This window comes from Poromitra crassiceps (assembly GCF_964638095.1).
Source record: "Poromitra crassiceps genome assembly, chromosome: 15".
Taxonomy (NCBI): Eukaryota; Metazoa; Chordata; class Actinopteri; order Beryciformes; family Melamphaidae; genus Poromitra; species Poromitra crassiceps.
Window position 1 is genome coordinate 25,957,136 of NC_139634.1, and position 15,378 is coordinate 25,972,513.

General features: G+C 44.0%; 1 protein-coding gene across 2 annotated transcripts in view; it reads left to right on the top strand.

Moving 5' to 3' along the window:
- The window catches only part of prr5l (proline rich 5 like), a 20,372-nt gene extending 6,196 nt beyond the window's left edge, over window positions 1-14,176 (top strand). For both annotated transcript variants that reach the window (XM_083651501.1, XM_083651500.1), the window contains exons 2-9: window positions 1-110; window positions 1,941-2,021; window positions 3,501-3,549; window positions 5,364-5,421; window positions 6,610-6,701; window positions 7,851-7,988; window positions 8,398-8,500; window positions 12,859-14,176. The exon at window positions 1-110 is cut by the window's left edge. In XM_083651501.1, the coding sequence (XP_083507627.1) occupies window positions 1-110; window positions 1,941-2,021; window positions 3,501-3,549; window positions 5,364-5,421; window positions 6,610-6,701; window positions 7,851-7,988; window positions 8,398-8,500; window positions 12,859-13,217 (990 nt within the window). In that variant the 3' untranslated portion in view covers window positions 13,218-14,176. The remainder of the gene's footprint in view (window positions 111-1,940; window positions 2,022-3,500; window positions 3,550-5,363; window positions 5,422-6,609; window positions 6,702-7,850; window positions 7,989-8,397; window positions 8,501-12,858) is intronic.
- The last annotated feature ends 1,202 nt before the right edge of the window (window positions 14,177-15,378 follow it).

Consider the following 15,378-nt stretch of genomic DNA (forward strand, 5'->3'; position numbering starts at 1 on the left):
TTCCGGCGTCCCCGACCTCGGTTCATGAGTTCTCCGGTCCTGTCGGATCTCGCCCGGTTCCACGCCAGCTCGGCCGCCCTGCAGATCTCCAACACCAGCGTCTGGAACAGGTTGGCCCTGATACATGACCACAAATAAATACTGCTGCCATTTACTTTTCTTTACATTGTGATATGAAAGGTGACTCATGCAAACAGCTTTTTCACCACAATTATTTAAGTGATGACAGAATGTAAAAAAAGAGTGTAGAACAGAAACTATTTTAATTGCGCTGATGTATGTGCTGTGTATGTGATTGATGATGCTGAAACTTCTTTGAATGTATTTATGGATTATTTTATGAAAATTGTTAACAATCATGCGCTATGGAAGTGCACCATGGATTGACGCATCAATAAATAACTTAATGTCCCAGAGAGACGAAGCCAAAAAGGCTGCTGTTATCTCCAGTTCTCCTGAGTATTCCCGAAAGTTAAGAAACCAGGTGACCAAAATGAACAGAGACAGTAAATAAGATAACTTCCAAACTCCCCCCAATCCCACTCAATGTGGACTGCTCAAGCTCAAATTTATTCCATTATGCTACGTTTATGGCAACCATTTTAGGGCATCCTCCTCTGTCAGAGTATTTGCTATCATTCCTCAGTCTAAGCGTTGTCAGTTCTTTTGTCTCCTAGTAAACCATCGAGTGTGCTCTGAAACACCTTCAGTCCTCACACGAAAACGCTGTCATTCTTCCTGCATTACTGTTTCACTCCTCACACGTCAGTCATCGCACAATACGGCATCACGTCAGTCAACACTCGTCAGTCATCAGTCCTCACTCGTCAGTCATCAGTCCTCACTCGTCAGTCATCACTCCTCACGTCTCACACAAAAACGCTATCATGACTGACGTGTGAGGAGTGAAACAGTAATGCAGGAAGAATGACAGCGTTTTCGTGTGAGGACTGAAGGTGTTTCAGAGCACACTCGATATGGTTTACTAGGAGACAAGAACTGACAACGCTTAGACTGAGGAATGATAGCAAATACTCTGACAGAGGAGGATGCCCTAAAATGGCTGCCGTACACGTTGCCATTTATGTTCTTGTCTGTGCTTGTGTTGTTGACCGTTTTAAATGCTGCCATTTTGGCCAGGTTCTGCTCGGAAAAGAGATCATTGATCTCAAGTGAGTACCTGGTAAAATAAAAGTTAAACAAACCAAAAAACATTTTTAAAGTGTTCTTTGTAGCATCACAAAGGTTCTAGCGTAGGTAGAATAAATTCAGCAGATTCACTGATCAACTAAATGCGCACAGCTCTGTTTCTCCTTCAGTGTATTAAAACTACAGGATCTTTCCTATTTCCTGTTTCTACAGGAATTGTCAAGGCGTTGACCTTTGACCGACAGGAAGTGGAGGTGGCACCTCACTTCCTGTCAGACAGAGAGTAAACCGGAGGATAACTGAACTCATACGAAACACAAGTCATAAAGAAACAAGCTCCATGTTATTTGGTTGTGTAGAATGGAAGAGACAGTCTAAAGATTTTTTAGATATATTTTGTGATTTCTTTGAAATACTGAACCGTGTTAACTAAATTTGTGCTCTAGTAATATTTGTTGATTATTATAGGACATCAACATTTAGTTTATTATTAAAAATTAGTTTCTTATGTAGGGTACAACACATTTCATTTAGTTGAAATGCTCCAGTGTCTTTTCCCTTGACTGTCACTCGACTCCATTGCAGTGAGAACAACAGTGTTCTGACTGAGAAAAAGGATTCACTAAATGTTCTGAATCTCTTGAGATTCATCACGTCAGACTTAATGCTTTTTGCAGTGACCACACAAGTAATAAGGACATCCAAAACTCAACTAATAAGGACATCTAAAACGAGATCTACTGTATGGGATTGGTTGACCACTGACTTGAGCTGTATTGTGTTTTCCTCAGCGTCCAATCAGCTGTGATCAAGGTGTTCCAGGGCGGACGGCTGCAAGCTAACGAGCTGTACACGCTTAATGAGAGCATCAGGTAGGCTAATGAGTTGTACACATGTAACGAGAGCATCAGGTAGGCTAACGAGCTGGACACAGTTAATGTGAGCACCATGTAGGCTAACAAGTTGTACACACTTAACACGCTTAACGAGAGCATCAAGTAGGCTAACGAGCTGTATACACACTTAAAGGATGGGTTTTCCGTGGGGAATATGAATATATATTAAATCTCACGCCCCTAAGGTTTTCGAATCCGTTGAAATTTTTGAAATTGGAGGTTTACTCACAGAGATATCAACCGAAATCCACTCTGTGTGTGGGGGGGGGGTGGTGGGGGGGAGGTGCGGGTGCGGGGACTCGAAATACTACATTTCCCACAATGCACTGGGCTCGCGTGGCCTTCGTTTTTATGCCCACCCCTCAGGCATTTGGCTGATATCAAACTCCAGTAGGTGGCGGTAATGCACATATATGTTTGCCAACCGCCATAAAACTCAAAGAAGAAGAAGAAGAAGGCTTCGACAATGAAATATACAAAGAACAAGAAATAAATTGAAAATAAAATTGCCTCCAAATTGCACCAAATGTAAACGGTAGTATATATGTCGGGAGATGTCTTCATAAAAAAAATTTCATGCATTTTAAGGCATTTTCGTAGGAGTTACGCGCATCTGATGTTGTAACTATTTTCTGTAAAAATGTGTAAAAACGGGTACATTGCTCAGCGTTGATTTCGTTACTTCAACCCACCTACTACTAGATGTAAAATTTGACGTCGATTAGTGCTTCCGTTCCCGAGATAATGGTCTCTTTGCAAGGAACTATGGGAAGCTAATATTAGCTACACCAGGCTAGGCGGTTGACAAGATGGCTGCGTTTTTGTTTTGGTCAAGGCCTCTGAAGGGGCGTGGAGGACCTCTAGAGGCGGGACCATGGCCAACAACAGTTGTAGTTCATAGGTGCATGACTTCCGCAAGGCGGACTTAGGCCAGATGACGCGAAACGCGTCGGCTGGCCCAAAAAATATGTGAGAGATGCTTGATATCTCTGGCAGTGAATATCCAATTTCAAAAATTTCAACGGATTCGAAAACCTTAGGGGCGTGAGATTTAATATATATTCATATTCCCCACGGAAAACCCATCCTTTAACAAGAGTGTCCAATCAGCTGTGATCAAGGTGTTCCAGGGCGGAGGGCTGCAAGCTAACGAGCTGTACACACTTAATGAGAGCATCAGTTAGACTGAGGAACTGTACACCCTTAACGAGAGCATCGGGTAGGCTAATGAGCTGTTAAGGAGAGCATTGGTGATTGGTGTGTAAAGTAGTGCGGTGTGTGTGTGTGTGTGTGTGTGTGTGTGTGTGTGTGTGTGTGTGTGTGTGTGTGTGTGTGTGTGTAAGATGTATGCGTGTGTGTGTGCGTGTGTGTGTGTGTGTGTGTGTTGGAGAAGACGAGTTCAGGAAAGAAGACTGACAGCTATCTTGATTCCTTTACTTCTCTGTGTCCTTGCAGGTGGCTCCTCAAGACTGAAATGGGCTCCTTCATCACTGAATACTTCCAGGTATTTTTTGAATTAAACTGCATTTTCTCTGTGCATTTCTTTTAAATGTGGCTTTGTATCTTTGTAGAAAAGATTAGACCAATTAAGGTCAGGCACAAGTTAGGCCAGCTAAGTGTAGGTGGAGCCTGGGAAATGAGGGTTGACTTGAATGAACAGCTAGTCATCCCAGCATATATAGTTAGCACCCGACTACGTCCGGACTTGTTACTGTGGTCTGAGGTAGAGAAGAGAGTTTATTTTATCGAACTCACAGTCCCGTGGGAAGATCGAGTTGAGGAGGCTTATGAGCGCAAGAAAGCTAGGTATGCTGAAATGGCAGCAGAGGCAGAGCAGCGAGGTTGGAGGGCTCGAGTGCGGCCTGTAGAGGTGGGCTGCCGTGGTTTTGTGGCAAAGTCCGTTATTGCCTTACTAACTGAGTTGGGCATTCGGGGACGGAGCCTGAAACTTGCGGTTAGCAACATGTCTCAGGCAGCAGAACGAGCAAGTGAATGGCTGTGGATAAGGAGGAAACATGCTAGCTGGGGAGCTCGCTAAGGTCAGATTGATTGTTTGTTGTTGGTCATGATTAACGGTCCGCATCAACAGGGCTGAATCATTGACGGTGGTGGTGTAGTTAGGGATTGTTTGTTGTTGGTCATGATTAACGGTCCGCATCAACAGGGCTGAATCATTGACAGTGGTGGTGTAGTTAGGGATTGTTTGTTGTTGGTCATGATTAACGGTCCGCATCAACAGGGCTGAATCATTGACAGTGGTGGTGTAGTCAGGAATGTCATACCGAACCGACCTGGATAGCTAGGCTTAGATAGTGAGGTAATATGCAGTTGTGCGGTGGTAGCATGGAGGGGGGTGTTTCCAGGACGCTGGATTACACCGTTAAGCCTTCTTGAGGTGTCGTGGGCCTAACTTAAGGAAACGTCGGTGAAGGAAGGTGCCCACTTGAAAACCCCAATGACATGCTTCATACTGCTGTTGGCTAGGGTAGGTAACTGGTGATTTGTGTCTTGTTTATTAGTTTGTTAGCCTGTTAGCTTGTTTTATTCTGGATTGGGCTTCTAAATGTGTTTTTCCTCGGATTTTGGCACAAGGGATAGTAACATCTTGTGTATTAATTAATACTGATAAAATAATATACAGTAGATACAATAAATAACAGTCCGACAGTAGCATGGAGGGCTAAAGCCTAATTTATGGTTCGTCGCGTGACACGTTTGAATCTGTCTCTCAGAACAGATATCAGATCAGTTTTTCTGATCTGATATCTGATGAAAGACCGTTTCAAAAGTGTTGCACGCCAAACCATAAATTGGGCTTAACAGTCAGTAGCAGGCAGTAGCATGGAGGGCTAACAGTCAGACAGTATCATATAGGGACCTGAAGATTGCAAAACAGGATATGATCCATATACAATGAAGAGAAGCGTTTTTTCCAGCAACTTGTCTGATTTTGCTAGTGCTTTACTATCGCTTCCTATGTAGCCTGCTGCTGGCTGCCCGTCAGCATGATCACATGGTTTGCAAACAAGCCAATGGTCAATGGTCTCGCCCCTTGATGTAACGTCACCTGAAATCAAGCTGTAGCATGGAGGGCTAACAGATAGACAGTAACACATTGGGGGAGCCAGCCAGAGCCTCATACCCTCCTGCTTTACATCACACCTCATCTCTCATTTGAAGTGTTGAGTTTATGGCTCAACACTTCACGCGGCTAGCATCTTCTGTGTGACTCAAGTGTACGTGTGTGTGTGTGTGTGTGTGTGTGTGTGTGTGTGTGTGTGTGTGTGTTTTTGTAATCGGTGTTGTGTTGTATTTCAGAACCAGCTGCTGACCCGTGGCCTGTCTGAAGTCCTGGACCAGATCCTCCTGCACCATGGTGAGCCTGGCAGCAAGGCCACAAACAAACAAAACAAAACAAAAAATGTCCAACTTCATCTCATCTGATCATTCCAATACACGGATATTTTCACAACGACGTGCCTTCAGGAAAGCCCCTTGACCCTGTCACTGCAGGATATCACCCATTTAGTGCAGTTTCTCCTTATTTTTCAATTCCGCCTCTTCCTTTCTTCTTCCACAAGCAAAAGACCTGACATATCAGACATATTCTGGTCTGGAGTAGAAGTATCTACAGTATATTACTGGCGAGACTGGAGTGAAAATGGTAGGAAAACGTTACTTTCTTGCTGGAACCCAAGGATGCAAAAACGGAGACAGAGTAAAGCTTCTGGCATACTCTTCGCGCACGCGCTGGAGGCGGGGCTCCGAGGAGGGCGCGCGCACTCTGCGCGGGCCAAAACAGAACATACTCAGTGCGCAGCTCCAGGCGCCAGGCAGTCTGAATGAAATTGAATGTAACGTTCCCAATTCTATGTATTAAATTATAAAAAACGACGCTCAACATTTGGGAAGGCTAAGCCACACAACTAGTTCGTTATAATCGAACGTCATGCTTCAAAGGCGACTTTACGAGGGTGAGGACTCAATCACAGCAGATATCCACTGATAGCCTACCACGGAGATCTCACAGGCACAGGCAGCAAAACCCGACGCGCTGATAGAAAAATCTCCATGGACGCGCCGCGCTGCGCTCAGGCCTCGCCCCCCGTGCGATGCCGTTATAATCGCGGCGCACCCTATGCGCTTGGCTGGGCGCAAAGAGTATGCCAGAAGCTTAATACTTTCAAAGTTTCTACTTTTGTTTGTGTAACTGTAACTGTATGATTTCTACAATTAATTGCATAAATTGCTTGCATAAATTAACTTATATTAGGTGACTTTAATAAGAATTGGATGGATAAATCTTCTAGTAAAGAAAAAACAGTTTTGAAAATATTAATCTAACTCAGTTAATTAATGAGCCCACCCGTTTTACACCATACTTTCCCTGTTTCATCTCATTGTAAATCATTGGTGTAAAAACTGAGCCTTGCAAGCAAGAGAGTGCCAGTTCGATTCCCAAGCAAGCCACGTTGTGTTGTTAATTTCGGTTTCAACAGCAACCCATAACCCTAAGCTTAATAAAGTTGCTTTGTTGCCTAAACAATCTGGTCTCCTACTGTAGGTGACGAGCAGCTCCGCCTCCTGGCTGACATGTGGGTCAGATTCTTCACAGAGACTCTGCCTACGCTGCAGGCCATCTTCTACCCTGTGCAGGTACGCACGTGTCACACACACACACACACACACACACACACACACACACACACACACACACACACACACACACACACACACACACGCACACACAAACATATCAGTAAACAGTACTTTACTGCACTATCAGTAAACAGTATTTTACTGCACTACTAACATATCAGTAAGTAGTACTTTACTGCACTAACATATCAGTAAACAGTACTTTGCTGCACTAACATATCAGTGAACAGTACTTCACTGCACTAACATATCAGTAAACGTATCAGTTTAATAAAGCAAATATTCCCAGCTGCGCTTGTGAAGTTTAGTTAGCCTGTTTTCCGTTTGGAAAGCGAGTTGGATCACAGCGCGTCAATCAGTCTGCTTTTTATAACATTATCGTCATCATTGACAAATAACGTTAGACCCGCTTGGTTTCAGAAAATATATAATAGCCTACTCCTTAAGGTTTGATTCACGTTTCATCTCTCTCTTTCTATGCATGCCGATATGCAGGCGCAGTAGCCTATAGCCAGAAGTGCTTAATGCAAAAGTTTAAAAGCACTTAAGTTTCAAGGTCACCTGTTTCTTCATAAAACAAGTGCAAAACAACTTCTCAAAATAATGGAAAACTCTACATTGATTGACTCAAGCATATGTACGCATACAGAGAAATCCATCCGCAGCCTGCTTTATGCTGTGGAGCTGTTCCAGTTCATCTCAAAATTATCTTCAACTCCCCAATTAGGCTACTGTATATCTTCATGCATCCACAGTAGGCTACGTCCTCTCATAATACATGGAATATGTTTTTCGGTGCAGTAGCTACCTTGCCTTGGAGAACACTTTAATTACCCGTCCCGTTTCTGGTGAGCTCTCGTCTTTTTTTTCCTTTGATCTTCTTAATGAGCAGCTGTTACTGTTGAGAGCTGCTGCACGTGCATCATAACCCTAACCCTAATTGTGAATTAGGCTATGTTTCGTTGTTTCCTTCATCATACAGTAGCCTACACTATAACCTACACATAAAAATGTGTGTGTGTGTGTGTGTGTGTGTGTGTGTGTGTGTGTGTGTGTGTGTGTGTGTGTGTGTGTGTGTGTGTGTGTGTGTGTGTGTGTGTGTGTGTGTGTGTGTGTGTACGCCTCTGTATGTGTATGTGTGTGTAGGGGCAGCAGCTGTCAGTCAGGCAGATGGCTCTCCTCTCCTGGAGGAACCTGGTCCTGCTGAAGCTCCACCTGGAGGATGGCCTGAGAACTGCAGCTTGCATCCCCCCAGGTGTCACACAGATGCTGCTCGTGTTACAGGTACACACAAGCGCACGCACGCACACACACACACACACACACACACACACACACACACACACACACACACACACGATATGGGAGCTTTATTTTCTGAAAAATATCAAGAAATCATAGGCAGCAAATATGTCAAATTTTCAGTGTCTGTCTATCTGTCTCTCTGATGTGTGTGTGTGTGTGTGTGTGTGTGTGTGTGTGTGTGTGTGTGTGTGTGTGTGTGTGTGTGTGTGTGTGTGTGTGTGTGTGTCTGCCTGCCTGCCTGCCTGCCTGTTTGTCTCTACCTGTTTGTCTTTCCGATCTGAGTGTGTGTGTGTGTGTCCGTCGGCCTGCCGGCCTGTCTGTCTGTCTGTCTGACTGACTGCCTGTCGCTGTGTCTGTCTGCCTGCCTGCCTGTCTGTCTGTCTCTCAGGGTGTCCATGACTCTAGTGTTCCCAGTACGGAGTATGACCAGTTGGAGCATCTGGTGGAAGTCGTCGTTTCTCCATATCTTAGCAACAACCAGCTGCTCCTGGGTCAGTACTAATACTGTTCTACTTTTATGGCTCATTTCCACTGCATGTTACTGCATAGTATATAGCAGGGGTGGCCAAACCTTTTTGGTTGTGGGCCACATACAGAAAAATATAAGGAGTCGCGGGCCAATTAATATTAAGCGCAGCAGTTTTCAACCTGTTTAGACTGAAAGCGGGGGGGAAATAGACCAGAAAACCCTTGTGCCATCAAAAATTTAATTTCTACCTAAATAAATATATGACACATAGTTTATTGATGTGCTCACCTATTACAATGGGTATTTATGTATGTTTTCGGTTAAGACAGATAAGATAATTTCACCAACATTCAGTATTAAAAATGTAAAAAACAAACAAACTAGACTTTGATTACGCCAGGTGAGCAGTATGGAAGCATTTTATGTATTTTTTCTGTTTTTTTAATTTTTGCTCATGGTCCTCTCTTCACACTCAGCAGACAGGTGCCTGCCGCAGGTGGAGTACAGTTCTCCTATCTCGGTGCGCGATGCGTCCAGAGTGCTTTACCCAGTACACTGACTGTATACAAGTACCTCATAGGACGCCACTTCAAACAAACTGAACTATCCCTTTAAGTTTACATGCGCGCGGGTGTGTGTGTGTGCCCCTTAAGTTTACATCAGGGCCTATGACATCATCAGTGATGTCATAAGATGATTTGGCTCTTATGACATCACTGATGACATCATCAACATCACTGATGACATCATCATCACAATGCCTCATCAATGCCTCATCATCAGTGGGACAAAAATGTAAACAAACGTTGCCCACTACAATGCCCATTACAACTATTGCTGTTACTACAAATAATGATACTATATAATCACAGCAATAAATTAGATGAAACTGTAAAATTCAACTCAAATAGGAAAGAAAAGGGAGAGCAACAATCTGTCTCAAAGCAGCAGACAGCTAGGGAGCGTGAGGGCAGAGGTCACTCAGTGGGAGTGGCCTGTAGTAACATGCTGTTTAAAGCCTCTTAGCAAGAAGGTGGGCTCTCGTTAAGCTCATTAAGCTCATTAAGCTCATTAAGCTGTTGTGGTTTCATTCCAGCAGGTCGGCTAGTTGGTTGACACGGCTGACAGTCTGCTGCTGCCGGGTCAGGAGGGAGGGAAACTGCTGCTGTGAGGTCAGCACTTTAAAGGGGAAGTTCAAATTAGTTGATGGGGTTGTATGAGCTACTTATCAGTCAGTCATAACAGTCAGTGTATTACCTGCAGTAGATGGTGGGCGGCCCACTCCCAGTTTAGAGGAGCAGAGTAGCATAAAGTTAGGCCTAGTAGCATACAGTTAACCACAACATTAGCACAACTGGCCTTCCTGGCATAACCAATAACCGATAGCTGGAATAAAGTAACAGACACAGTTTTCAGAATTCACTAGATAATGTTAGTCCAACTTCCTCACTGACTTTTCCAAAAGCCATCTCCGTTTTGCCCTGATGAAGGCCGTGCGTACACTATAAACAGCATTAGACTGAAACGAACTGGGGAAAAGGATGACTGAAAATGTAAAAACTTTAAATTTAAACATCAAACTAAATCAAATGTCGACAGTGCCTTTATTAAATGTATAGTAGTATATGTAAGGGATAATGGATAGTGAGCCGGTGATTACTGGCGAAATAATGACCGACAGGTGATATTGAGCCCGATGCGCAGCGGAGGGCTTAATCATTCACCTGAAGTAATCACCGGCTCACTATCCATTATCCCGCTTAGAACACGGCCTACAACTAAATCATTCAATAATCTGACAAAAATAATTATTCAAATAGATTTTTTAATAGCGTTTTCAACGACAAAGCGGTTTCATTCATAATTGGCACACAAGACACCACAGCTGCAACTGGTTGGCCTAATTAGTAGTGTCTTGCTGACAAAATGCTCTTATCAACTGATTAATCCAGGTGTGGCAGAGCAGCGGTCGGTTGTCGAGAAATAATGACCGGTGAATCTTGTTGATTGACCAATCAGAATCGAGTATTCAAGAGAGCCGTGTTCTAAGTAAGGGATAATGTATATTGAGGCGGTGATTACGGGGGAAATAATGACCGACAGGTGGATTGAGCCCGACGCGCCAGCGGAGGGCTTAATCGTTCACCTGAAGGTCATTATTTCCCAGTAATCACCGCCTCAATATACATTATCCCGCTTAGAACACGGCCTACAACTAAATCATTCAATAATCTGACAAAAATAATTATTCAAATAGATTTTTTAATAGCGTTTTCAACGACAAAGCGGTTTCATTCGTAATTGGCACACAAGACACCACAGCTGCAACTGGTTGGCCTAATTACCGTAGTAGTGTCTTGCTGACAAAAAGCTCTTATCAACTGATTAATCCAGGTGTGGCAGAGCAGCGGTCGGTTGTCGAGAAATAATGACCGGTGAATATTGTTGATTGACCAATCAGAATCGAGTATTCAAGAGAGCCGTGTTCTAAATGTATATAAACTGAGGGGAAAATTAATTGTTATAAGAGGACGCCTTTAATTTGATGCAGCTTTTGATACTGTAGACCACAGCATCTTGATAGATAGGCTCAGAGAGTGGGTAGGCCTCTCAGGGAGCGCCTTAGAGTGGTTTCCTCATATCTCTCAGACAGGAGTTTCACTGTGGCTGTGGGCCCTCACATGTCGATAATGGCTCCAATTCTGTTCGCTCTCTACATGCTTCCTCTTCGACGCATTATTAGTCAATTTAAAGGGATCCATTGTTACGCGGACGACATTCAACTGTATTTTTCCATTAATCCTGACTGCATTGATGGTTTTAATGTATTGCACGATTGTTTGTCTGCGATTAAGCACTGGATGGCCAGTAAGTAACTCTCTTCAGCTAAATGCTGATAAAACAGAAGTACTCATTGTTGCTGCCGATTGCATTGCTGCTAAGGTGGCTAACTGTATTGGGTCCCTAAATCTAAATGTACGCTCTAACATGAGAAATCTTGGTGTTATCTTTGATCAGACCATGCTTTTTGAGAAGCACATCAAGTCCCTGTCCCGTACATGTTTTTTTCCATCTTAGAAACATTGCAAAGCTCAGGTCTGTTGTATCTCTCTCTGAGCTGGAAATGATCATTTGTGTTTTTGTTTCGTCGAGGCTTGATTATTGTAACTCTCTTTTTACGGGCCTCGCTAAATCTTCTCTGGACCGCCTCCAACTGATTCGGTTATTGACCAGGTCGAGTAGATACTGTCACATTACTCCGGTCTTGGCCTCCTTACACTGGCTGCCAGTTACTCTCAGGATCCAGTTTAAAGTTCTTCTGCTCACATATAGAGCCCTGCATGGTCCAGCACCTGCATATCTGCGTGATCTGCTCCACTCTCACGTTCCCAGCAGGTCACTGAGGTCTGCTGACCAGAGCCTATTAGTTGTTCCACCGCACCAGGCTCAAAACCAAAGGTGACCGAGCCTTTGAGTCTGTAGCTCCTAGGTTGTGGAACGCTCTTCCTCATGACCTGACAGCTGCATGTTCTGTGGGCATTTTTAAACAGCAGCTAAAAATGCTTCTGTTTAGACAGGCTTTTGTCTAGCCTCTTTAATTGTCTGTTCCGGTAGTCCTGTTTCTTTTGTGTATTTTGCTGTTACCTGTATTTATTGATGGATTGGTTGTTTTGTATTCTAATCTTGTGAAGCACTTTGTGAGTGCTACAGTATACAAATAAAATGTACTTACTTACTTACTTACTTACTTACTGGCAGCAGTAGTAGCAGTTTAAAGGACATTAATGTCATTTTGAGAGTAAAAACTGTAATTTACTTTACTAGCATGTCTAACAGATATGGCAGGAGCTGCTGTTAGAGCTGTCCTCAGGAAACAAACTAATGTCCTCAGTAAACAATAGACAATAGGAACAATAAACAATAGACAATAATAACAATAAACAATGAGCAGTAAACAAAAGGAAGCTTCTCTCTAAGAACAGACTCTGATTCCTTCAGCTGTAAACAAACAGTAGACCTGTGCCGGGTCTCAGGAGAGGTGTGTGTGCGTGCGTGCGTGACCTGTGCTGGCCTCAGAGGACTAGAGTCTGGAAAGTCTTATTTGATTATATTCTAATCCCTAATCCCAGCTCTCTCTGTAGGAAGCTGTTCAGCCACTTTGTTTAGAAATGAAGCATGTGATGTGAATGCATGTTCAAAGACAACATGTTGAGGAATTTGGGCTCAATGCCATTTCTAATTTTAACCCTTCCCCTCGCTTTTCGAGTGCCCCAGGCTTTTCGAGTGCCCCAGGCCTTTCAAGTACCCCTAGTTTTTTCTGACTTGCCCCTCTGAACAGTTACACTGAGACTCATAACAGCATCCTGTCTCTCCATCCAGAGTCCTGGGATCTTCGGTCATCGGGGGCATTGCTAAGCGACCAGTCCCAGCCAGAGATCACCGTCACGCAGCATCACCATTCGTCTGACTCTGCCCACCAATCATCTGACTCCACTCACCACTCGTCTGACACCACCTCTCTGGAGGGTGAGGCGTACCTGGAGAAGGCCAGGGGCGTCCGGCGCCACACGGTGGCCAATGCCCACTCTGACCTCACGCTGTTGTCTGCTTCAGGCAAGATGCATGCTGGGATAGAGAGTGGGGGCGGGGCTCCCAGGCCGTTCTTAAGCCAACCAGACAGCCTGGATTCTCCCAGGCACAGAACTGGGGGCGGAGTCAGCTTCCTTCCTCCGAACTAGCTGGTCTGGTTAAAGAGACGAGCTAGCTAGTCTGGCTAAAGAGACAATGGACAACAGAAGACCAGCCAACCACTGGACAGGAAACAACAGGACAGAAACAAGCTCCAACTTCCGTATTAGAAAAGTGAGGCCAAAGTGGAAGTACCAAAAACTGTAATTCCTCAAATGGTCACTTGAGGCTGGCTCTAAAAGCGAGTCATTCCCCATAGACCCCCATGTTAAAATGCCTGACTTTTAGCAGAAATTAACATGTTTACAGCCTAGTTCAAAAAATGATTTTGGCCTACATAATTTCAACATTCATGGCAACTGGACGGGATGAATTTTTATAACTCACCGATTTATACTAGGAATGAGCCAAATACTCAGCTGAGAGAGATGTAGGCAGTGATTCTCAGACTTTTTCTCAGACCTAATTTAGTCCACACCAGGGCAAATGACCCCATTTGATGAGCTTTTGTCTCTGACCCAAATCTGAGAATGTTTACATGTGATTTTGTCTAGAGTTCTATGACTGTATTGTAGAGAGATAGCAGCAACTGATCAAAACAGTCATTCTACATTATCTAACTGTGTTCACCTTTTGTAAATTAAATAATGTTGAAGTTTAACAATTCATCAGTATGCTGGGGGACCCCCTTGAACCCCCTCAAGGACCCCTGATGATCCCCAGACCCCACTTTGAGGGATTTCCTAAGTAGTGCCTGATCACAAGTAATGCCAGGTAATAATAACATAAATTTGGGGAAACCAGGGGAAAATTCCATCAACGCAGCTAAATAAACCCAAGCTGACTTGAAAAGCCTCGGCTTAACGGAAATAGAGATTTGCCTGTTACTAAGATGCACTACAATCAAAATAGCATTGTAAAAGTAAGCTATTGTTGAGAAAATACATTTTTTAAACTGCCTTTTTGCTAAGTTTTGGTCAGGTCACTGCTATGGAAAATAAAACATATGACTCACCATCTGCTTGTGATCCTTCATATAAGAGGGTAATACTCAGTTGTGCCACACGATGGGGTAATGTGCCCAATTAAATAGCAGCCCACAGCAATACAATATACATGATGGGCCCTATTGTAGCCAGTTCTGCTTTGAACTTATAAGTATTCACATTTATGAATATTCCTTTTTTCCTAACTCTTTTCATTATTTTATTTGTTTTATTCTCTACAATATTTCACATGAGTCTAAGTTGGTGCTATATTGGTTCATTACCCGATTTGGTGTAGCTATTTCAGTAGTTGATAGTCCTCTAGGATGATTGAGTTTAAGATTGGGAGTAAGTTCTACCTAAGTGATCTAGTCGTATCTGCGGTTTGCCTCGTTTTGGGAGGTAAACATAGGACTGTGTGTGTGTGTGTTAGATGAGCTCAGTAATAATTGATAGAAACCCGATCTGACCAGTGATCTGACAGGTACATCTCCATGGCAACGCCCCCCAGCACCTGGTGTCACCCCCCCACACACACACACACACACAGAATATGTTGAAAGCTGTTTACATGCAGTCGTGTACACAGCCATTAGTGTAATGTAGCTACTAATATTCTCTCTCTATTGGTCTTTCTCTCTCTCTCTACTTCTGTCTTTCTCTGACATGTGTGTGAGACATGTGAGTGAGAGAGGAGGGAGATAGAGAAGCAGACAGCGAGACAGATACATAGGTGGAGACAGTGGGGAGGAGAGAGAGGAGGGTAGAGACAGAGAGAGGGAGGCAGACAGAGAGAGACAGACAGACAGACAGACAGACAGACAGACAGACAGAGACAGACAGAGAGAGAGATATATAGAGGCAGACAGAGACAGATACACAGAGAGGGAGGCAGAGAGAGAGAGATAGTAGATACCACCTGAGGTCATTCCCCACAGACACCTGTTGGATTGTGTGTCAGTTTCCTGTCAGTCACACGGGTCCACAGAGCAGTCAGTCAGGTAAGGGTTAACCATTTTCTCAGTCGCTCGACGCTCACATCAGGATCGGTCACAGCAGCTCTCCTCACACATGTTTGAGCATCCACTGAGCAGTGAGGAGGAAGTGACCCCATCATCCATTGAGCAGTGAGGAGGAAGTGACCTCATCATCCACTGAGCAGCGAGGAGGAAGTGACCTCATCATCCACTGAGCAGCGAGGAGGAAGTGACCTCATCATCCACTG